Genomic DNA, 24913 nt, shown 5'->3' on the forward strand with positions numbered 1-24913 from the left:
TTGGAGGCATTTTGAAAATGACATATTTTTGTTTTGCAATTTGAATTTTTCACGCTATGTGGCAGCAAAGGCCCACAAATGTATTGAATGAGAACTGTGTGGGTGTGTGTGTGCACGCATGCTTGTGCGTGCATGTGTGCCTCTCCCTCCCCAGCAGCACAGGGATGTGTTCAGCCCTGTGGCGTGACAGGGGCACAGAGCAGTATAAATACTTAATGGCTTCCTGCAGAGTCAGAGTGAAGGGAGAGCAGCACTGCAGACCAAAACACAAAAGCTACGTTTTTAAGCTTCTCAGGGCGTTTCCCCTCTTTTCTCCTCTTAATATTCAATGTTTATTATAGTAAAATGTCATCCATAGAGCTTCAAAGTCTGAAAGTAGGCTAAGAATGAACTGCAATTTCTACAAAAACATGTGAAATAGGCCTACTGTGAAGTAATGTTTTTTTTGTTACTTCATTTGATTCTTGCGTAAGTCTCACCACTGTAACCCATGCTGGAGCACAGCACTGAGATGTATGACTCATCAAATACCCCTGTAGTGCTGAAAGAGATAAACCAATCTATAGCAATGCAGGTATGCAGCATGTTACATTTCATACTTGGATTATGACTGCAGTGTTGTGTTTGTGATCTGTGGTATGTGGCATTGCTTCCCCTGCAATATCTGGCACCCGACTTTGCCCAGTCATGCTATATTACGTATTGGGTGCACGGTGGTGTGATGTCTTGCTGTACTGTCTGTCAGTGGCAGAATATGGCTGGGATTCCTCAGGAGCTCCAACACGACTGCAGGGCTCTGGGACATCTGCAATGCAGAAGTCTATATAAATAGCGGTGGAAAAAGGGTGCCAGAGAAACTGAAAGAGAGGGGGGGAGAGAAAGAAAGAAAGAGAGAGAAAGAGAGAGAGAAAGAAAGAGAGAGGAAGAAAGAAAGAGAGAGAAAGAAAGAAAGAAAGAAAGAGAGAGAGAAAGAGAGAGAAAGAAAGAGAGAGAAAGAAAGAAAGAGAGAGAGAGAGAAAGAAAGAGAGAAAGAAAGAAAGAGAGAGAGAAAGAGAGAGAGAAAGAGAGAGAGAAAGAAAGAGAGAGAAAGAAAGTGAAAGAGAGACAGAGAGAGAGAGAGAGAGAGAGAGAGAGAGAGAAAATGAAAGAGAGAGAGAGAAAGAAAGAAAGAAAGAAAGAAAGAAAGAAAGAAAGAAAGAAAGAAAGAAAGAAAGAAAGAAAGAAAGAAAGAAAGAAAGAAAGAAAGAAAGAAAGAAAGGGAGATAAAGAGAGCAAGAGATAGAGAGAAAGGAAGAGAGAGAGAGGCTGAGAAGAGGGTGTGAAAGAGGAACCGCTGAATTGTGGATACATGAAAACTATTATTGTGCGGAAAAAGCAAGAAGACTCTTGACGGAATACGCTTTTGCTGTAATTTTACCCTCAATTTGCCCATTTTCTTTTTTGACCTGCTGTTTTCTCCATCATCAATATGTTGCTAAAGAAAAGTTAAGAAATCCCTTGGACCATTTGAGAAGCCAAAAAACAGGACTCACCAGTGGATTAAACTGCCCTAAGTGCCAGACTAAAAGACTGTTAAGTCGGTAACTTCGCTTAGATATAATCAGCTTCCCCTGCCACATGTGCTAATGAATTATGTAGTACAGGAGTATGCAAAAACCACAACTAAGCCCAATAAGAGATTGTATTTGAAAATAACAATAATTGAATACCTTGATTACATTGAGACACGATCACATATGTCTATTTTTTTTATTTGTGCGACTACTTGGTAACAGATTTCCTAAATGTAAGTAATTATTTTAGCTGAATTCCTGGTGATTTTACAGTCTTTTTAACTTTGGGGGGGGGGCATAAAAAAATCACCCGCATGATGTAACACTTTCCCTGGATACAGAGGAATCTTTTCTCTGATTAGCAGGATGTCTTGGTAAGCTCATTACCTTATTGTAATGTAGTGCCTTCAGAAAGTATCCAGACCCCTTCACTTTTTCCACATTTTGTTACATTACAGTCTTATTCTAAAATGTATTAAATCTGTTTTTTTTCTCAGCAATCTACACCACACAATGACAAAGTGAAAACAAGTTTTTTGAAATCTTTTATTAAAAATATTATTTATTAAAAATGAAAAACAGAAATACCTTATTTACATAGGTATTCAGACCCTTTGCTCTGAGACTCGAAATTGAGCTCAGGTGCATCCTGTTTCCATTGATCATCCTTGATATTGTCACGTCCTGACCAGCAGAGGGAGTAGTTGTTTAGTATTTTGGTCGGGACGTGGCAGAGGGATGTTTGTTTTGTATGGTGGGGGTTTTGTGTGTGTTGTAAAGAGGTGTTTGATTTATGTGTTCCTGGGTTTTGGGTGTATGTTCTAGGTTAGTATATTCTAGGTTGTATTTCTGCATTCCGTCTAGTTTAGGTTTTCTATGTTTAGGTTTGGGTGCTGGACTCTCAATTGGAGGCAGGTGTTTAACGTTGCCTCTGATTGAGAGTCCTATATATGGGTAATTGTTTGGTGTAGTGTTTGTGGGAGATTGTTTCTTGTTTTGTTGAGTGTGCATGACAAGACTGTTTTGTTGTTCGTGAGTTCTTAGTTTTTGTTATTTTGGTGTTCACTTTATTTGATAATAAATACAAGATGAGCATCCACATTCCTGCTGCGTTTTGGTCCTCCGTTCCCGATGACAACCGTTACAGATATGCTTCAACAACTTGATTGGAGTCCACCTGTGGTAAATTCAATTGATTAGACATGATTTGAACATAACAAAATGTGGAAAATGTCAAGGGGTCTGAATACTTTCCGAAGGCACTGTATAACAGTAATAGCATTTCATATAATTAGGCTACTGACCCTTTCCCAATGTCTCAGTGAACCGTACTGGGGATAAAGGGATAAGCAGTGGCAAGGTCAGAGAACTGTCTCCCTGCCAGTAACCATCTTTAATTTAGTTTCTAGTGGAAATGTAATTATTGGGCCATCAACATTGTTAGTGACTACTGAAGCCAAGATTTACGACCTTATCGCAACAGGTCTCGGTAGTGCAGTAAGAAGATGCAATTAAATCATGTATGCATCTCAAGAACAGCAAATTTGCTGACAGCATATCTCCCCACGCCGTGCCGAGCTGCATGGCCGCCAGACAAATCAACGACAGCTCCACCACGGCCCAACCACAGACCACAGAAAGGGATTGATCACATTGCAAAATTATTTTATCAATCTGTCCGATTACTGTGCTATGTTTTGCTGTGTGCATGTCTTTTTTTCAATTTTTTTTTACTATCCTTGTGGGGACCAGAAGTCCTCAAAAGGATAGTAAAACAAGGAAAATTCGGACAAGTGGGGACATTTCGCCGCCCACAAGGAAAAAGGCTTTTTTAGGCTCATGGGTTAAATTTAGGGTTAGGGATTAGGGGTTATGGTTAGGGTTAGGAGTTATGGTTAAGTTCATGGCTAGGGTAATATTTAGGGTTATGTTAAGTGTGTGTGTGTGTGTGTGTGTGTGTGTGTGTGTGTGTGTGTGTGTGTGTGTGTGTGTGTGTCAAAACAGGTTCTCATATCCCAGGCCACCATACATACATGGCTATAACGGTTTAAATGTGTTCTTTATCTCAAATTAATCACAGCAAACCATAGGAAATCATTCAAAAGTATCAAATAAGGCACATACTATCTTAAATAAGGGATCTCTCTGTCTCTGCTTCTTGTTATTTTCTGTTGTCACTCGGTTTGTCTGTGCTTCTCCATGTTCTCCTCTGTTGTCACTCGGTTTGTCTGTGCTTCTCCTAGTTCTCCTCTGTTGTCACTCGGTTTGTCTGTGCTTCTCCTAGTTCTCCTCTGTCACTCGGTTTGTCTGTGCTTCTCCTTGTTCTCCTCTGTTGTCACTCGGTTTGTCTGTGCTTCTCCTTGTTCTCCTCTGTTGTCACTCGGTTTGTCTGTGCTTCTCCTTGTTCTCCTCTGTTGTCACTCGGTTTGTCTGTGCTTCTCCATGTTCTCCTCTGTTGTCACTCGGTTTGTCTGTGCTTCTCCTTGTTCTCCTCTGTTGTCACTCGGTTTGTCTGTGCTTCTCCTAGTTCTCCTCTGTCACTCGGTTTGTCTGTGCTTCTCCTTGTTCTCCTCTGTTGTCACTCGGTTTGTCTGTGCTTCTCCTTGTTCTCCTCTGTTGTCACTCGGTTTGTCTGTGCTTCTCCTAGTTCTCCTCTGTTGTCACTCGGTTTGTCTGTGCTTCTCCTTGTTCTCCTCTGTTGTCACTCGGTTTGTCTGTGCTTCTCCTTGTTCTCCTCTGTTGTCACTCGGTTTGTCTGTGCTTCTCCTTGTTCTCCTCTGTTGTCACTCGGTTTGTCTGCGCTTCTTGTTCTCCTCTGCTTTCACTCTTGTCTGTCTGTGCTGAGCCCAGCCACATCCTCGTTGTGAATGAATAAACACATATATACTGTATGTTTTATTGTACTACATGATGACTTGTGTTTAATAAAAGCACTGTATTAATGTCTAGTAGATGTTTATTGGCTTCTGTGTTATAAAACTACTTTTTAGGCTATATTGCAAGTTAGTGCCTGTCATATGTGTTCCCCTGAATCCCCCTTCCTTAATTAAGTGTTAATTAGCCTCCTATTTCATACAATATACAGCCAAAATATGAACTGGCAGCAGTAGGCTACATCTGTGTCAGTTTGTGTGACAGTGTGCCCCCCTCTGTTTTCTTCCTACAGCGACTGCACTGTCCTGTGCTGCCACAGCAGCTGATGATCTGTCTGTGCTAAAGCCTGGCATAATTTCTCAGTCACAGCACTCAGACCAGCAGAATAACCAGAACTTTTAGAAAATAAGTTGTTCAATTTTACACACTCAGCAGTGTTGGCCTCAATAGCCATTTTTTGGTCTCTAACTTTTTTCGACACCACCTTTTACAATCCATGATCTTGGCTGACTAACTGATGACAGAGCGTCAGAGTGGGTCTCTTTTCTGATGAACTGTTTGACTGAATGTGAATTTGTGCAACATCAGTTCAGCCAATCAGAAAACCGGGGACCAGTCATTGCACACTGATCAGCCAAATGCTCATTATAGATTATGACAACAGAGAAAATGTGAAAAAATCATTAAAAAAAATCTTAACAGGCCCTTGGGCCATAGGCAATGACACTTTTTTGCCGGCCCATCTGGCATTTGCCAGAATTGCCAGGTGGCTAATCCGACCCTGTGTGTGTGTGTGTGTGTGTGTGTGTGTCTTCTATTTCAATCCCACTGCAGAGTGATGTGTCGCTGGACTCTCCTCATTCACCCCACCGGCCCTGCCAACCCATAACTCTCTCCATGGCACACGGACAACAGCGAATCAGTCATTCTGTGCCTTGGCTTGCGTACAGATGCAAAGGTTGATGTTTGCATGGCCACACATGCACTGTATACACACACGTGGGGAAGCTACTCTGAAAATCAAGTTTACCAAGCTACCAATTACTTCACACTGGAAGAAGTTAAGCTACATTAAAGCAACCCTTAAGATAACTATAGTTTACTTCACTAAAGTTACTTTGAAAAAGTAGCTCATTACATCCAAACTACTTTGTAAATATTTATCACATGTACAGTGGGGGAAAAAAGTATTTGATCCCCTGCTGATTTTGTACGTTTGCCCACTGACAAAGAAAGGATCAGTCTAATTTTAATGGTATGTTTATTTGAACAGTGAGAGACAATAACAACAAAAATATCCAGAAAAACGCATGTCAGAAATGTTATAAATTGGTTTGCATTTTTATGAGGGAAATAAGTATTTGACCCCTCTGTAAAACATGACTTAGTACTTGGTGGCAAAACCCATGTTTTGAGGTATGGACCAATGTCATAGATGACCAATTGCAAGAACAGTTCACTTTGGGGTCATAATGTTAACAGAATGTGTAATTTAGCCAATTAAAAGTGTGAGAAAAGAAGGTCTGATGCTGAAAAAGAAAGGAAATTATTGCCTACTTCACCCATATTTGATTTTTGCGAGAAAAAAAGTAGTGTGTAGTTCCAGTAGTTAGCTACACCACTACATGGCAAAAAAACTACTAAAAACACTACCTAGATTAGAATTTAGTTCAACTACCACCAAACTACTGCAAAATGTAGTTAAATTATTAGTTGAACTACATATAGTTCACTAATCCCCAACACTGACACACGCATACACAGAGAGAGCAAGAGACAGATGCATAGAGGAGTTGTTTTACAGTACATTTAGACTGTCGCTATAAGCGTTCTCACAGTACAGTTTACCATAATCTAGTTCATATGATACCAAGGTCTTACGTTTCCTCTTACAGGAGTCGTCTTGTTTTCTGTTTCATTGATCTGGCCTTTTTGCTGATGATGGCCTTTTGCCAATGCGCTGATGCCTATTTGCCCACACAGTATTACTGAGTGGCTGTGCAAGGAGTAAAGATTTCCGTTCTGAGATAAAGTATTTGCTTCTGACAGCAGCGCTGGTGGATACTCTGCTACTGTCATCCATCTTGCGTTCTCCTCCCATCCTATACCTTCGAGTCAGACAGGCAGCAGAGAAAGAGAATGCTGAGATGGGGAGATATCGTTTGCGTCCCAAATGGCACCCTATTCCCCATAGGCCCTGGTCAAAAGTAGTGCACTAAATAGGGAATATGGTGACATTTGGGACAAAGACATCCAACTCATCTAGAGACCCAACTGACTTCATACAATACATCACTTTAAGTTCGGTGGGGCAGTTTGTAGAACTTTCCCCCAACTAACTACACGACAGTAATACATCATGTCTACTTCACATTATCATAGCAACCTGTCAGTGAGTGATATGTAACTGTGATGTGTTATTGTATGGTATAGTCATTACTGGTTGGACAACCCAAATTGCTATATCATATCAGCTATTATAGTTTATTCTAGGTTTGCCTATTGCTCTCAGGTCAGTGAGTTGGTGAAATTAGTTGTCAGCAGCATGACTGCCAATAATATATGCTATGTCATCCTAATGGTTCAGCAAAGCAGGATGGGCAGGCAGTTCAAGTAAAGTCCATGTATTGATTTGTTCTTTTTGTGGACTATTATTTATCTCTTTTGCCATGTCCATTAGTGAAGTAATGAGTTGATATCATAGTATGTTTCACTTTACAGCTAGAATCCTGAGTTGCTACATCAATTTTTTTACTTTTAAATTAATAATATAGTACATACCCATCTATTCTTGAAGAATATAACTTAGAAATACTTCATGAGTTGAGAACCTACTCATTCAAGGGTTTTGTCTTTATTTGTACTATTTTCTACATTGTAGAATAATAGTGAAGACATCAAAACTATGAAATAACATATATGGAATCATGTAGAAACCAAAAAAGCGTTAAACAAATCAAAATATATTTTATATTTGAGATTCTTCAAAGTAGCCACCCATTGTCATGATGACAGCTTTACACACTCTTGGCATTCTCTCAACCAACTTCACCTGGAATGCTTTTCCAACAGTCTTGAAGGAGTTCCCACATATGCTGAGCAATTGTTGGCTGCTTTTTCTTCACTCATCCCAAACTATCTCAATTGGGTTGAGGTCGGATGATTGTGGAGGCCAGGTCATCTGATGCAGCATCACTCTCATTCTTGATCAAATTTCCCTTACGCAGCCTGGAGGTGTGTTGTGTCATTGTTCTGTTGAAAACAAATGATAGTCCCACTAAGCGCAAACCAGATGGGATGGCGTATCGCTGCAGAATGCTGTGTTAGCCATGCTGTTTAAGTGCGCCTTGAATTCTAAATAAATCACTGACAGTGTCACCAGCAAAGCACCCCCACACCATCACACCTCCTCCTCCATGCTTCACGGTGGGAACTACACATGCGGATATCATCCATTCACCTACTCCGCGTCTCACAAAGACACTGCGGTTGGTCATCTGACCAAAGGACAGATTTCCACTGGTCTAATGTCCATTAATTGTGTTTCTTGGCCCAAGCAAGTCTCTTCTTCTTATTGGCTAATACTATAATTCCTATATAATAGATGGTCAGTCCTTGCATCCATAGAATGAATTTGAGACAGGTTTGCTCCAGGTCCATACCTCAGCTTTTTACCAAACTGAGGTGGGATTAACGCTTTATTATTGTTTCAACAAAGGATTCTAGCTTTAACATTTGTCATGTATACTGCATGCATTTTCAATGCAAAATGCTACAAATATTATAGTATTGTTTTTCGATTTGCCCTTCTTGTTCTAACCTGGCTGTGCCCAGTCAGAAAATGTTTAAAGTTTTAATGTCACATATACTCTTAGAAAAAAAGTTGCTATCCATAACCTTAAAGGGTTCTTCGGCTGTCCCCATAGGAGAACCCTTTGAAGAACCCTTTTTGGTTGCAGGTAGAACCTGTTTGGGTCCATGTAGAACCCTTTCTACAGAAGGTTCTACCTGGAAACAAAAACAGGTCTACCTTGAACCAAAAGGGGTTCTACCTAGAACAAAAAAAGTGTTCTCCAATTGGGACAGCCAAAGAACCCTTTTGGAACCCTTTTTCTAGGAGTCTACACAAGTACAGTGGAATGTCTTTCTTGCAAGCTTTAACCCCAACAATGCAGTAATCACTAACAACGTAATACAAAAAAATAACAAGGTAGAACAAAAACACACAAGATCTAAAAGTAAGAAAGAAGAAGAATACAATGAAGTAAGTAAGAATACTATATACAGGGTCAGTTCCAGTACCACATGTACAATGTACAGAGAAACTGTAGCTTATGTAGTATGGTTTTGATGTTACCATAATAATTGAAGACACTGACGATGGTTGTGAGTGTTTGGTTAATAAATCGCTTTATTTGGCTTTGGGAGGAATATCACTGCATGAGACAGCAGCACATAGTCACAGTAGAGTAGCAGAATGAATGGTCTGTGTCAACACTCCTGAACCACCTCGGAAGCATGTGTACTGCAAGTGAAAAGGTTGTTTTATTGTTTTGATCATGGTTAAGGCAATTATCTTTTTTTACACTCAACAAGCAAAATCTATCCCATCCCCAGTTTTCAAGCTCCCAAGAATCAGGCCATGCAGTCAATGCTTGTCAATTGATTCATTTCTCAAGGAAAGGAAAAAGGAGTGATATCTACAACGGTTAAGGATAAGGCCTTCCACAGTGTGTGCCAGTCTCAAAAAAAGAACATTTAACATTCTGTGAAGCTATACATTTGCCCATGGTAAGTTTACAAAAATTTTGGAGGACAGGTAATTTTACTACAGTATAGGATTCTAGAGTACATTCCATTTGGGGTTTTCCATGTATTTTTCTTTCCCTAAACATACTTCCTGCAACACTATTCCTTTTATCACTGTAAATCATAAATGTCTCCTTCTTTAACATTTTCACTCATTCTTTATGACCTTACATATCCGTGCAGTCACTCACTGTATCCTGACCCACAGATAGTCCTGATATCGATAGCTTAGCACCATGATGGAAGCTAGCCAGCCATACAACTTACAGTATGCTATTATGGTCCTTCTCGTGCAGCTATGATATGTCTGCCTAGGGTACCCTGTGTACATACTGTTGCTGTCCATCTCAGACTGCAGTGGTGGTTGTGGTAGTGGTGCTGGTGGGGGGGGGTTATATGGTGATAATAGCCCTTATCTGTGGCGCAGCACCATGTGACCGCCCATGACCCCAGTGGCGTCTGCACCGTCTGCCACTTGGTCCTGCAGTCCACATGAGGCTGCTTAAGGGGAGGACGGCTCATACTGACTGGAATGGAGTGAATGGAATGGTATCAACCACATGGAAACCATGTGTTTGGTGTGTTTGATACCATTCCATTCCAGGCATTACTATGAGACCGTACTCCCCAATTAAGGTGCCACCGGCCGGCCGCCTGTGATGCAGTCAGAATGGAGGCCTGTCTCTCACTCATTGTCACCTCCAGCTGTCCTTCACAGCAGCCACAGGCCTCTTAACTGTCTGGAGCAGAGCACACTGCTAAAAGCAAACACAGGCTGCATCCCGATGGGCTCTGATCAAAAGTAGTGCAGAAAATACGGAATATGGTACCGTTTGGGACTTAACAACACACACTCTACCACTCAAACCACCAGCTAGAAGGTTGAAGGGTACAGAGCACTAAACGACCACAGATAGTAAACAAACAAGACTTAGACCACTCTGGGGAAAGGAAGGGACTAGGAGAGACATTTACCTCAGGTTTAGAGAGAGTTATCTTACTTTGAGGGCATATCTATTCAGTGACAAATGAATCAATCAAGAGAGGGTATTTCAACATCAAATATAAGGGTATAGTGTGATAAATAGCAGCATTTTAAAACTCTAAATTTTTCATTCCTGAAAGGTGTGCTTCTGAACACAGAAGAGGTGCTGCACAATGCACTTATCTCCTACCTTTGAAATTAGAACCCTCCCAAATAAACGCTATGATTTCATGTACTTTTTTCTAGAATCCATGTTGTCATGCCGTGCTATGACATTCGCAGTGACAGAGAGAGGGGGGAAGGTGAGCGGTGAAATATTTACTTTTCTGGTGATGAAAAGTGATGGAAAAGAAAGTGGGTCAATGGACAGAACATTCTATATCTTTCTCCTGTGAATGAAAAAGAGAGGAGGGAGGAGCATTCAGTGTGCCAGTTTGTATCTTCAGCTCAGAATACGGTATTGCACCCATGGGCATAATGTGGATTTCTGTGTCCCCAATATTATACGCTAACATTCATGAAAAGGTTTAAAGGGCATTTTCTACAATGAAATTCCCTTAGATGTTTCCAACTTTTTTTTAAATGTATTTCTTCAAAAAGCACCTTAAATGTTGGACTGGTAAAAGTTGGTAAAGCTCTATGCTCTAGACCTCTGTGCATATAGTAGGCATAGTCTGTGTGCTGCTACCAGTATCCTACTATTACTTTCAAGATTACAATTGAATTGCTCTTAATAACCACATCTCATATCATTAATGGCACATAAAGCCGGGACCTTACTGGGCGATATCATCCCTGACTTCTTAATCTGACGTCATACTTGCTTTAAGGCATTCTCTTTTGCTGACTGATTGGCTTAATACTGTAATGTTGACCACCTTCTCTCTGCTCCCTGTGGTAACCATCATCTATGGAGTAAAACCGTGACATAGAATCCTGGGAAAATGTAGCTACAGATTTATCTTCTGGCAGGGTAATACACCTCTCTGCATTGTCTGTCTTTCTATTTTCCACCACACAGCTGATTATTGATACCCAGAGAACGAGAGGAGAAGGTACATGTGTATGAGGCATCTGGCGTGAGTACGGTGTGTGTGCGTGTGTGTCCTTGTGAATCAGAAATGAGGTGACAGCGAAGGGATCCATATGAGTGAATGAGTGGACTGTAGTAGGGCAAAAGGCATTGATGATCAATGACACAACCAGTTTAGCTCTTGGTGCTCTTGCTGGGAGCACCCCCCTTCTCTTCCTTCTTCTTTTGAACATCCTCCTCCTCTTCCTCATCTTCCTCCTCATCTCCCTCTCCATTCTCCACCGCATTCTCATCTCCATTCTCCTCTCCATCCCCTCCCTCCTCTCCTTCCTCCTCTTCCTCCTTCTCTTCCTCATCCTCCTCCTTCTCTGGTTCCTCAGGCTTGGCTCCCCTCATCCTGTAAGGGGCGGAGGAACCCAGGGCGTAGGAGCGGCTGGACGAATACGAGAAGCCAGAGTAGCCTGACTGCAAGATATTTCCGCCAACTGTACTCAGACGGCACTCTTCACCTTCCAGCAGCTTCCTGAAGAGGGGGGTGAAGATGGAGAGATGTAGAGGAAGAGAGAGTCAGTTTACAAACATTTATTAAATTCTATTGCTGTGCTGACTAGGTATTCAAATGTTTAGAAAAGGGGGGGTGCTCATAAATCTTTTCAAAGAGACACTGTGGTGCATCAACAGTGGCCTGATTGCTGAGCTGACTAAAATACTGACTAAATCAGAGGAAGAGAGTCAGTTTACAAATGTATCAAACTCCAACCGTTCATACTTTTCAAAGCACTCTGCTGACTTGGAATTCAGATGTTTAAAAGGTGTTCAGAGTACAGGAAAGGCACTGTGGTTTGGATCAACGATATGCTGAATGCAGACTTAACATTATCAGACATATAGACTCAGACTAGGTGATGACTAACCTGTAAGCAGCGATCTCAATGTCCAGGGCCATCTTGACATTCAACAGGTCCTGGTACTCACGCAAGTGACGGGACATCTCCCCCTTGGTGCTGCGGAGGGCAGACTCAAGCTCTTGGATGGTTTCCTGCAGGCCGATTAACATCAGAATGTGTTACTAATGATAAATACTTCACTATGTTCATTTCCTAATACCTCACAACGTACATTTCCTAATATCATTTTACATGTGTTGTGCTACAGAGCAATTGAAATGCCATCACACATACCATCTGTGATATACACCTGTTACTTAGGAGGGGATAATTCTGTAGAATCCACAGGGTAAACCCTGTACTGTAGCAATTATTGTAGTATACAGTAATAGCCAGCCTGTCCTACTCCACATACCTGCATCTCTCCCATCTCGTTGCTATGGCGGTCCTCCATCTCAGCCATCTGCCTCTCCAGGGCCTCATTGTGGCCCCTGAGAGCCTCGATCTCCAGGCTGCGGGCCTGCACCTGCCTGCGATATTCATTTAGCTCCTCCCTGCTATGCTTCACCTGGTCCTGGTTGCGGGAGGCCGCCTCATTCACACTAGCAAACTTAGAGCGGTACCACTCCTCGGCCTGGTTCTGATTCTTGGCTGACAGGACCTCGTACTGGGCACGGATGTCCTTCAGGGCCACAGCCAGGTCGGGTTTACCATCCCTCATGTCCATCTCCACTGAAACCTGGGACCAGGCAGGGACAGAGGGGTTAGTTAGGGTTGGGTATGGTTACCAGGTGTGAAGAGAATGCGTCAATGGCTAAATATATACATATTTGTTGTGTAGTGGAGATTCAAATATGATAATATTTTGCTTTAGTATTCGTTATTATATTATTATTTTTATGTTCGTATTAATTCTAATTTACTGTAAATGTGAAGTAGGCTATTATAATAAATCCAAACCAAAATTGTTGCAACATCCATTTTTTCCCCCAATTTTTTTTTCTTTAACTAAATATAGTAAAAGATTTGATAATCACTATTGAAATCTACGTCAAACCACACAGACCATCATGGGCTTATAGTAGACACATGGGAGCTATGAGCCTTGGGCTAATGTGATCTATCTAGTGAGGTAAAATACTGAGAGCTGATGTATTGAGCGCTGAGTCAGGGCTCTGTGCACCATCATGGGTGTTGCTTTCAATCGCTTCCATGGCAATTATATCTCCAGCAGGGCAATAGAAAGGCCCCTGGAGAAAACAAACACTTAATTATCTTTCCAATAATGAAGATCCTCTGTTGCATCAATTGATATTAAATTGTACATCAGACTTATTTTTTTATTTAAAGAAAAGCATTTAGAGTACTATCACCTTATCCAATGATCTATCCAAAATGCCAGTGCCTTCTAAAACACTGTACGCTACAATAGTGTTGTTTAATTGTTACCTTGATGAATGATTATATTGCAATGAACCTTGTGTGGGACAACATGAATCAATACCATGTTGACAATCTTGTAAATAACAACAGCTAGGCTATGTGCCAGCGGTAATTAACCTATAGAAATCGTCCTGTAAAATGTGTTCACAAAGTGGGATTGTGATAGTTGATCATCATGAGATTGACTATGTAAAATTCAACAAGGGCATTGATTCATCTTCATTTGTTTTATACGTCCTGAGTTGACCCTATGCTAGGTCGACCACACCTAGATATTGCGCTACTATTTCTCGGCATCATCAGCGGGAGCACTAGCATCCCTATCAACCCAAATGCTCCCCCCCCCCCTCTCTCTCTCTCCCTCCCTCTCGATCTCCCTCCCATTCCCTCTCTTTTTAGCACACTGGGTCTTGCTTTAGACTGTATAACACTTTCAGACTATGCACATAATCGATTTTCAGTAACCATTTACACCATTTCAATTATATTTTATAGTTAAACAACTTCCCTCATAGTTTATGTATAGTTAGTGTCCTATGTCAATGCTGGGTTTGAATTGGCAGAGGAGAGGGACTACTACATGGTGCTGTTTTACGCAGAACCGCAGTGCCGTAAAATGTACTGCCACTTATCGCAGTGCGCAGTGTTCACTGGCTTCAGCACCAAGGACAGCGCATGTGCTGTGAATTAACTTTGACTCGGTGAATGTGGAGCCACAGTGAATGTGAATGATAAGATAGCCATATGATAACACGCTATATGAACAGTGTTAGTTATTTGGCACTGGTTATCACCATAAATGATACAAGTTATCATCAAAACATACATTGCCTAACTTTTCCCTTGGTGTATATTTGGTAGGATATTTGGAGGCGGCGTGATGAGGAGATGAGGGTGACAAGTGACAACTGATGGGGGTCATGAAGGGTGAAGTGATGTCGGCACCTGTGTGGCTTGCAGGGAAACCTGCAGCTCTTGCTGCTCCTCCTCGTGCACTTTCCTGAGGAAGGCGATCTCATCCAGCAGTGACTCGACTTTCTTCTCCAGCTCGAGTCGGGACATCGTGGCGTCATCCACGTCCTTACGGTAGCTCTTCAGGGTGCCCTCCGCCTCCTCGCGGAGCCTCGTCTCCTCGTCCAGCTTCTCCTTCATGCGGTCCAGCATCTCGTTCATCTGCACGCAGTCCAGGTGCATCTGGCTCTTTTCGTGGGTCAGCTCCTCGACCCGCGCCCTCAGCTCCCGGATCTCCTGCTCGTACAAGTCGTGCAGACGGGAGGGCTCTGTGTGGCGCTGGCGCAGTAGAGTCACCTCGGCTTCCAGAACCTTGTTCTGCTGCTCCAGGTTGTGGACCTTCTCAATGAAGGAGACGAAGCGGTCGTTCAAGCCCTGGAGCTGCTCCTTCTCGTTGGTGCGGATGATTTTCATCTCGTTGGTGACGGCCGTGGACTGGGTCAAGTCCATGGAGTCGGGCATGGAGGAGTGGAAGTTGCGCCCGGCACCCACCTTGCGGTAGCCGGAGGATGTGACCATGGATGGGGAGCCATAGTTGCGGTGTGAGCCGCTGGAGCGGTACCCGCCGGACAGGCGAGAGGGGCTGCTGCCCACCGACATGCGGCCGGAGCTCCGGGGCGCATCCCCGAAGATCTTCCGATAGGAACTGCTGGAGTAGACGTCGCCAGAGTAACTCATGTTTGCAGGTGGAGAAGTGGAACGCGAGTCTGACCTTTGCTGCTTGCGGAGTCCCGTCTCACTGCCCCGTGTGAGAGTGTGTGTGGAGTGTGGGAGTGTGGGAGAGAGAAAGAGAGAGGAAGTGAGATACGAGTGATGTCTGGCAAGACAGGTGCTTTTATAGTGATGAAACTCGAGCATCATTTGACGCAGGGGCAGGAGCAGGGTGAGGGAAACCTGCAAACTCCTGCAAAAAGAACTATTCTCAGGGGAACACGAATTCAACTTGAAAGTATTTCAGGCTAATCCATGCTGTACAGACAAGCCAAGATAGACCTTTGGTCAATGCGAGAGCATAAAATGATGACTTACAGGGGACATGTTAAATAGTTATTTATAATAAGACCAAACGGCCAGGCCTACTAATATCCTGATGATAATGATTATACTAATTAAAGCGAAAAATGACTTTATTATTAAATGTTGATACTGAGGCCAACGTAGGACATAATAGGCCAAATTGACATTGCCTAGACTTTTTCTGATTAAGTTTTGTGAAACGTCCCATGCAGGTTATCCGATCCCACTAAACACTGGCATTACAGTGTTGGCGTGCTGTCCCAGCAGTCCAGGCATGGGGTCGATGCATGTGAACTGTGTGACAGGACTGAGTACGTCTAAACGGTACTGCTGTATTGCAGTCTGCAGCCATGCACCTTTCGTGCCGGACCACCGCAGTGTCTGAATACAGGAAGAGACACAGACACAAAGGTCTGTTTGCATAAACTCCCCAATGCCCGCACATCATATTAAATAAATGCAAGTCACTTAATAGCCTAACACCTATTATCAAGTTTAGCCTATACTACATTGAAAACATAAGCCTGTGAAATGGGTCAGTCCTGCAAACATTTTCCAGGATCACAAGGCACTTTTAGGCGATGATTCAGCACATGAGAGAGGATTATTGATGGTGCAGCGCTGTCTTCTTCTCGCGCGATGACTCGACATGCTGGATCTGGCCTTGGCCCTGATCCAGGTTACCGACCAACTAACTAATTTAGAGGGTAAAACACACTCGCCCATAGCTGTCGGGACTGCAGAATGCATAGCCCAATAGCTATCTTATCCCATATAGTAAACGTTCAACACATTTTGAATTTGCATTTCCAATCACTTTTACATTTTTTAAGTATTCAGGAAGATAATAACACATTCTAAGCTAGTTGTTTCGTCACTTTTAATGTTGATAAGGTGGCCTTGCCCCTGAAGATTTATGAGATATTGATCTCTTGAACTATATGCTATGTCATGATGGTCAAGTTATTCCTAATAAAATGTAATCCATGTCACTGAGGCTTTACATATGGATCCACAAATGCACGAACAAGGAGTGATCATGGTTATTATCTGAACAGAAAATAAAATACTGTTGAAAAAAGTAAAAAATATTTACACTGTAGATGCCTTGTTTACCATGATGTAATACAAACGTTAAAGTCGATGCAACGCATTTGCAAACGTCCCATTTTAACCACTAGAGGGCAGAATATTCTTAGTAATGTGCAACATCTCCACTTGGCTTTGAGAGACGCCAGGCCATGTAAACAATGGGATAACCTCATCTCTACTTCGACACTGATCAATCACCATCAGCAGCTAGACAGGCTGTCTATCCTGAGCTCTTCCTTCATAAGAAAAAAGGATTGTCCTTATTTCTTTCTTTCATACCATTCATTCTTTCACTCACAGCGGTCTCTTCATAGACATCACATTGTTTGCTTATGGAATGTATTTGAATCCTCTCTCAGTTTTATAGCAGGCAACTCTCAGCTCATATGCTCCCAGACATAATCACCAGACTTCTACCAAAGTCACCTTGACATCCAGAACACAGTGTCACCCACATGTACAGACATGTACCTTCAGCACTCCCACATAGTTCCAGCCTACACCTCCTCTTTCAAAAACACCTCATCATTAGTGTGTGAGACATACACACATCCCACACCCCTACCTATACCAGTGGAGGCTGCTGAGGGGAGGACAGCTCATAATAATGGCTGGAACGGAGTCAATGGAATGGCATCAAACACATGGAAACAATGTGTTTGATGTATTTGATACCATTCCACTAATTCCGCTCCAGCCATTACCACGAGCCCGCCCTCCCCAATTAAGGTGCCACCAACCTCCTGTGCTACACACACCCTGCCGCAGCTCACCAGCGAGCTCAGGCCAGCCATTTCCAGCAGCTCCAACAGCAGGCAGCAACAAAAGGCCCATTGAGACAGGAGACGACCGGGAGTGACTCAGCAGCAAATGACAGGTAGAGGTATCACCTCTTTCTAGACCAACGTTTGTGTCTTCCAGTCTTCCTTTCTCCTGCTCCAGCTCAGCAAGTTAGGGAACATCGAAATGGGAACATTTGTTGTACTGAAAGAGAGAAACTGAAAACAACTGTAAAGAGGATGCTTTTTTTTTTTTTATCTATGAGATTTGTAAATTAAATGTGTGATTCACATGCATTCACTTTGCAGTCTGCAGTTTCTTTCCTGTTGGGACAAATGCCATTTTTGAAAAGCAGTACCACTTTGAGAGCAATTTCCTTTGAATGCTGCAGTGTTGCTCTACAATGTCTGTAGTATCTCCATGCTTAGGCTCTCACTCAAAAGGCTCCTTTAAAACGTTCCTATCCCAGGTGCTTTGATTTGCCAGGTGCTCATGAAGTAGCTGTACCAAGACCAACTGTATGTTACTGGCCGGTAACCATTCTGTTAATCTTTATTTCTTCCTTAAAAACAACTGATCCCGTCTGATGTGCACTACCTCGTCCCTCTGGTCCCATGAGACCCTCCTCCTAATGCAGACCATCAGCTCCATCTGTCAACAAGCCCCCTCATTCCCAGCACGGCCCCTACCTTACCTACATTTCTTTTTCTCAGTGTAGGGATGGGATTGTCAGTCACCTCCTCTGTCTCGCTTAACACATCTGTTATATTCTACGATACGTAATCATTATGAGACAGAAGGATCCTTCTACCAATTCGGCAACATTTGTATTTCACTTTTTTTTAAACCTAATTTTAACATTATGTCATAAAGAACATGTTCAACTACATGAAAATACGTTTTCCCATCTCAAGGGTGATTAAGTGTCAAATAAAGTAACACGGTTGACCGTAACAGGGTTGCCGATTTCATCTTAATAAATTATAAGGAATAAGGTTTTGAAGTGTCTGTCCTATATCTAGGACATAAAAGAAAACACAGGAAATGCACTTTTTTTTTTATACATACCGGTATATATATATGAATATATACATATTCAGAAAGTATTCAGACCCCTAAAATGGAGAATATAAATACAAATCCTCATCAATCTACACACAATACCCCATAATGACAAAGTGAAAACAGGTTTTTAGACATTTTAGCAAATTTATAAAAAAAACAAACAGAAATACCTTATTTACATAAGTATTCAAACCTTTTGCTATGACACTCAAATCAAATCAAATTTTATTTGCCACATGCGCCGAATACAACAAGTGTAGACTTTACCGTGAAATGCTTACTTACAAGCTCTCAACCAACAGTGCAGTTCAAGTAGAACACATTTTTTTTACCAAGTAGGCTAAAATAAAAAGTAGCACAATAAGAATAACAATAAATAGGCTATATACAGGATGCACAAGTACCGAGTCAGTGTGCAGGGGTACCGGTAATCTGTACATGGAGGTGGGGGCGAAGTGACTATTCATAGGTAACAAACAAACAGCAAGTAGCAGCAGTGTACAGAAGGGGGGGGGGGGGGGGTCAATGTCCGGTGCAGATTTCCTTTGACACCGCTTATTATATAGGTACTGGATGGCAGGAATCTTGGCCCCAGTGATGTACTGGGCCGTTTGCACTACCCTCTGTAGCGCCTTACGGTCAGATGCCGAGCAGTTGCCATACCAGGCGGTGATGCAACCGGTCAGGATGATCTCGATGGTGCAGCTGTAGAACCTTTTGAGGATCTCGGGGCCCATGCCAAATCTTTTCAGTCTCCTGAGGGGGAAAAGGTTTTGTCGTGCCCTCTTCACGACTGTCTTGGTATGTTTGGACCATGATAGTTCGTTGGAGATGTGGACACTAAGGAACTTGAAAACTCTCAACCCGCTCCACTACAGCCCCATCGATGTTAATGGGGGCCTGTTCGGCCCACCTTTTCCTGTAGTCCACGATCAGCTCCTTTGTCTTGCTCACATTGAGGGAGAGGTTGTTGTCCTGGCACCACACTGCCAGTTCTCTGACCTCCTCCCTATAGGCCGTCTCATCATTGTCGGTGATCAGGCCTACCACTGTTGTGTCGTCAGAAAATTGAATGATGGTGTTGGAGTCGTGTTTGACCACGCAGTCGTGGGTGAACAGGGAATACAGGAGGGGACTAAGTACACACCCCTGAGGGGCCCCAGTGTTAAGAATCAGCGTGGCAGATGTATTGTTGCCTACTCTTACCACCTGGGGGTCGGCCCGTCAGGAAGTACAGGATTCAGTTGTAGAGGGAGGTGTTTAGTTCCAGAGTCCTTAGCTTAGTGATGAGCTTCGTGGACACTATGGTGTTGAACACTGAGCTGTAGTCGATGAACAGCATTCTCACATAGGTGTTCCTTTTGTCCAGGTGAGAAAGGGCGGTGTGGACTGCGATTGAGATTGCGTCATCTGTGGATCTGTTGGGGTGGTATGCGAATTGGAGTGGATCTAGGGTGTCCGGGAGGATGCTGTTGATGTGAGCCATGACAAGCCTTTCAAGCACTTCATGGCTACCGACGTGAGTGCCACGGGGTGGTAATCATTTAGGCAGGTTACCTTAGTGTTCTTCGGCACAGGGACTATGGTGGTCTGCTTGAAACATGTTGGTATTACAGACTCAGACAAGGAGAGGTTGAAAATGTCAGTGAAGACACTTGCCAGTTGGTCAGCGCATGCTCGGAGTACACATCCTTGTAATCCATCTGGCCCTGCGGCCTTGTGAATGTTGACCTGTTTAAAGGTCTTACTCACATCAGCTGCGGAGAGCATGATCACACAGTCGTCCGGAACAGCTGATTCTCTCATGCATGTTTCAGTGTTACTTGCCTTGAAGCGAGCATAGAAGTTATTTAGCTCATCTGGTAGGCTCATCTGTCACTGGGTAGCTCTCAGCTGTGCTTCCCTTTGTAGTCTGTAATAGTTTGCAAGCCCTCCCACATCCGATGAGCGTCGGAGCAGGTGTAGTACGATTCGATCTTAGTCCCGTATTGATGCTTTGCCTGCTTGATGGTTCGTCGGAGGGCATACCGGGATTTCTTATAAGCTTCTGGGTTAGAGTCCCGCTCCTTGAAAGCAGTAGCTCTACCCTTTAGCTCATTGCGAAAATTGCCTGTATTCTTGTTGGGGTATGTACATACAGTCACTGTGGGGGACGATGTTGTCGATGCACTTATTGATAAAGCCAGTGACTGATGTGGTGTACTCCTCAATGCCATCGGAAAGAATCCCGGAATATATTCCATTCTGTGCTAGCAAAACTGTCCTGCAGTTTAGCATCTCCTTCATCTGACCACTTTTTTATAGACTGAGTCACTGGTGCTTCCTGCTTTAATTTTAGCTTGTAAGCAGGAATCAGGAGGATAGAATTATGGTCAGATTTGCCAAATGGATGGTGAGGGAGAGCTTTGTACACGTCTCTGTGTGTGGAGTAAAGGTGGTCTAGAATTATCCCCCCTCTGGTTGCACATTTAACATGCTGATAGAAATGAGGTAAAACAGATTTAAGTTTCCCTGCATTAAAGTCCCCGGCCACTAGGAGCGCCGCCTCTGGATGAGCGTTTTCCTGTTAGCTTATGGAGGTATACAGCACATTGAGTGTGGTTTTAGTACCAGCATTGGTCTGTGGTGGTATGTAGACCGCTATGAAAAATAGAGATGAGAACTCTCTTGGTAGATAATGTGGTCTACAGATTATCATGACATACTCTACCTCAGGCGAGCAAAACCTTGAGACTTCCTTAGATATCATGCACCAGCTGTTGTTTACATATATGCATAGGCCCCCGCACCGTGTCTTACCAGAGGCATTTGTTCTATCCTGCCGATAGAGTGTTTAACCCGCCAGCTCTATGTTCTTTATGTTGTCGTTCAGCCACAACTCGGGGGAACATAAGATATTACAGTTTTTAATGTCCCGTTCGTAGGATATACGTGCTTTCAGTTTGTCCCATTTATTTTCCAGCGATTGAACGTTAGCTAGCAGGATGGAAGGCAAAGGCAGATTAGCCACTCGTCACCGGATCCTCACAAGGCACCCTGATCTTGTTCCGCAAAATTTCCTTTTCCAGCGAATGACGGGGATCTGGGCCTGGTCGGGTGTCTGTGGTATCTCCCTCCCATCCGACTCATTGAAGAAAAACTCTTAGTCTAATCTGAGGTGAGTAATCGCAGTTCTGATGTCCAGAAGCTCTTTTCGGTCATAAGAGACGGTAGCAGCAACATTATGTACAAAACAAGTTACGAACAACGTGACGTCATACCCAAGAAGACTCGAGGCTGTAATCACTGCCAAAGGTGCTTCAACAAAGTACTGAGTAAATGGTCTGAATACTTACGCAAATATGTTATTTCAGTTTTTTATTTTTTATACATTTGCAATACAAAATAAGAAAACTGTTTTTGATTTGTTATTATGGGGTATTGTGTGTAGTTTGATGAGGGTTTGGATGCTACAAACAGAAGTTGGCACATTGACGGTTACGACTTCAGATGCGTCCCGTTTTTGTGAGAATATCAATTTTTGGGATGTCTCATGGTCTGACAAACATAACTGTAGCTCGGCCACCTCCCACCGCAGATGTGGAAGGCCGCCATAATCGGATGCGGTGGATTGAGTTGCAGCCCATGCAGATATCTCTAGCTTAAACTGAACAATTTATGTTTTTTTTTTAACATTCATTAGATTGACGCACCGATGATTCAATAGACTCCAGGGACTTAAATCAGCCATAAATCCCCTAGTGACAGGAGGAATGGAAGCTTGTGTGCAAAAGTTTTCCACCTCAATACACCAGAAAACTGCCAAAAAGAGTAGAACCAACTCACCTGCTTTTACACTATGATTTGACTATCAGATGTTCAACGTTTCTTTTGAAGTAAATATTTAAAATGGAATAGTTTCAACATATAAGAGTTCAGTTCACGTAACAGTGTCCCTCATTTTAGGGCCAACAGATGTACACTGAGTGTACAAAAGATTAAGAACACCTGCTCTTTCCATGACATAGATTTCACCTGGTCAGTCTATGATCCCTTATTGATATCGCTTGTTAAATCCACTTCAATCAGCGTAGATGAAGGGGAGGAGATTTTTAAGCCTTGGATCGGGTATGTGTGCAAGTCTGAGGGGTGAATGGGCAAGTCAAAAGATGTAAATGCTTTTGAACAAGGTATGGTAAGTGCAATGTGCACAGGTTTGTGTCAAGAGCTGCAGTGCTGCTGGGTTTTTTACACTCAACAGTTTCCCGTGTGTATCAAGAATGGTCCACCACCCAAAGGACATCGAGCCAACTTGACACAACTGTGGGAATCATTGGCGTCAACATGGGCCAGCATCCCTGTGGAGCACTTTCGACACCTTGTCGAGTCCATGCGACAAATTGAGGCTGTTCTGAGGGCAAGTCATCTTCAGAAATTACTTGGAGAAAGCGGATTAAAATCCTCCTAGAAGTCACAGAGGGAGCACAGACGGACCGGTCAAAATGCTGAATTTTGGCACTATAGCAAGTCTTAATTCATATAAAAAAAATCTGATTGATTGAATTCTACATGTGGTCTATAGGGCACTTCATTTAATATAACAGGCTTTTAAAATTCAATATTGGTGGACAATTTTTACTTAAATTATAAAAGGGCATTCCATTTGTGGAACGACCCAGAATTCTGTCTGTATGTATTTTTCTGCTGTAAAATAGGCCATTTGCTCTCACAGAGAGAATACTTCCTAAGTGCAGCTATCTGTTTTGTTTCATATGCCAGTGTTTACATTTGAATAAGAGGGTGTGATCTGGCATGACTGTTGTGTGAGTCTCTCAACATATTAGGGATAATGCCAAAAGCAAGCATCTGCAGCGGTGATTCAAAGCACATAAACGATAGAGTCGTGTACTCAATGTTTATTTCCCAAGGGCATGTTGCAATTCTATTGCAAAGTGTTATTCGGGCCTAGGTGTGTGTCCGTGTGTGTGTGCGTGCAAAGGTTGTGGTTCGTTGGGTCTGCCGGGTTGGGATAAACTGATGGATTTGCCTAATCTGACAGCCAGGGGGATGGAGGGGTTACAGGGACTCGGACCCCACTGACAGAATGTAGACACACGACACACACATTTGTCATGGCATGCACACACGTCAATGATAAAGCCATCTTTGTACACTCGCCATCAATACACTGTCACGATAGGGGACCTGCAAACCAGTAACAGCTGCAAGTAGAGAGTAGTCTAGTCTAGCTATTGCAGCAATAACAAAGACGACACTATATCAGGTAGCGTAGTGTTGTGGGAAAGCATTTAGGGTCAGAACTGCAATGCAAAACATGTACGCCCCATGAGACAATGACACTGATGGCATTCAAAGACTGTCCATTCATGTCTTTTGTTTGGAGTCTATATTATATTCAAGGTTTCCTTGAAAGTTGTTGCTCCCCCACCAGATCTACAACCACCTGGGAGGGTAGACTCACTCCACCTATAAGAATATCCCCTGTAGACTCACTCACCTTCAAGAACATCCCATGTAGACTCACTCCCCTTTAAGAATATCCAATGTAAACTCACCCCCTTTTAAGAATATCGCCTGAGGAAAGTGCTGGGGGGGTCAAACAGGTCAGATCAAAATACTGTAAAGCACCAATGCTTCTTCTGCTATACTAGTTCAGAACAGAATAAACCTGGAGTGAAAAAGTCTTCAATAATATAACAATTTAACATATGCCATTTAGCATTCACTTTTATCCAAAGCGATTTAGTCATGCGGGCATACATTTTATGTATAGCTGATCCCGGGAATCGAACCCACTACGTTGGCATTACAAGCACCTTGCTCTACCAACGAGCTACAAAGGACCTCCACTTCAGATTTCCTTTGGCCAATAGGCTATAAGCAGTGAGCATCTCATACAGACTGACCTGGACACATATTATTCCAGTCTGAATTAGATACGGGAAGAATAATTAATCTCAGTCACCAGGGAGGAGAAGGGTCAGAGGCGTGCTAGAATCATATCAGAGGGTGTAAGAACAGTAATCCATAGTAGAATATCCACACTGCACTCTCCATCTTCCTCCCGCTGAGTTGGCAGCCAGACAAGGACAGACTGCATCACAAAGGTGCCAAGATAAAGAAATTGCTTTGCGATGTGTCATTTGTGACTATGTGCAAGTGTGTGTGCATACCAGTGTGCGTGTGTACCAGTGTGTGTGTGTGTGTGTGTGCTTGCTTTAGCAGTGAGCAAAAGGACAACAGACTTTTGAGAGGAAGGATGCTGATCAAGGTTCCATCACTCCTTCCTCTCCTCCCTCCATCCCGGTTATTAAACAGCCGCAGATTTATCTGGTCAAACCAGGGATTTAGGCAGGAGATTACT

General features: G+C 42.9%; 1 protein-coding gene across 1 annotated transcript; it reads right to left on the bottom strand.

The window, feature by feature from the left end:
• Positions 1 to 8811: 8811 nt before the first annotated feature.
• Positions 8812 to 15413, bottom strand: LOC106585106 (low molecular weight neuronal intermediate filament). The gene is made up of 4 exons (XM_014170948.3): positions 14530 to 15413; positions 12557 to 12880; positions 12169 to 12293; positions 8812 to 11777 (listed from the first exon to the last, which is right to left on the bottom strand). Exons 1-4 carry the CDS (start codon positions 15271 to 15273, stop codon positions 11429 to 11431), a joined length of 1542 nt encoding a protein of 513 aa, XP_014026423.1. The 5' UTR covers positions 15274 to 15413; the 3' UTR covers positions 8812 to 11428.
• Between the last annotated feature and the right edge of the window lie 9500 nt (positions 15414 to 24913).

This window comes from Salmo salar, chromosome 24 (assembly GCF_965601325.2).
Source record: "Salmo salar chromosome 24, fSalSal1, whole genome shotgun sequence".
Lineage (NCBI taxonomy): Eukaryota > Metazoa > Chordata > Actinopteri > Salmoniformes > Salmonidae > Salmo > Salmo salar.

Excerpts from the sequence above, each read along its gene's own strand:
- LOC106585106 (XM_014170948.3), bottom strand. The coding sequence starts at position 15,273 with ATGAGTTACTCTGGCGACGTCTACTCCAGCAGTTCCTATCGGAAGATC. Across the intron at positions 12,881-14,529 it reads TTTCCCTGCAAGCCACACAG|GTTTCAGTGGAGATGGACAT; the intron begins GTGCCGACATCA and ends GCCTGGTCCCAG. Across the intron at positions 11,778-12,168 it reads ATTGAGATCGCTGCTTACAG|GAAGCTGCTGGAAGGTGAAG; the intron begins GTTAGTCATCAC and ends CCCCCTCTTCAG.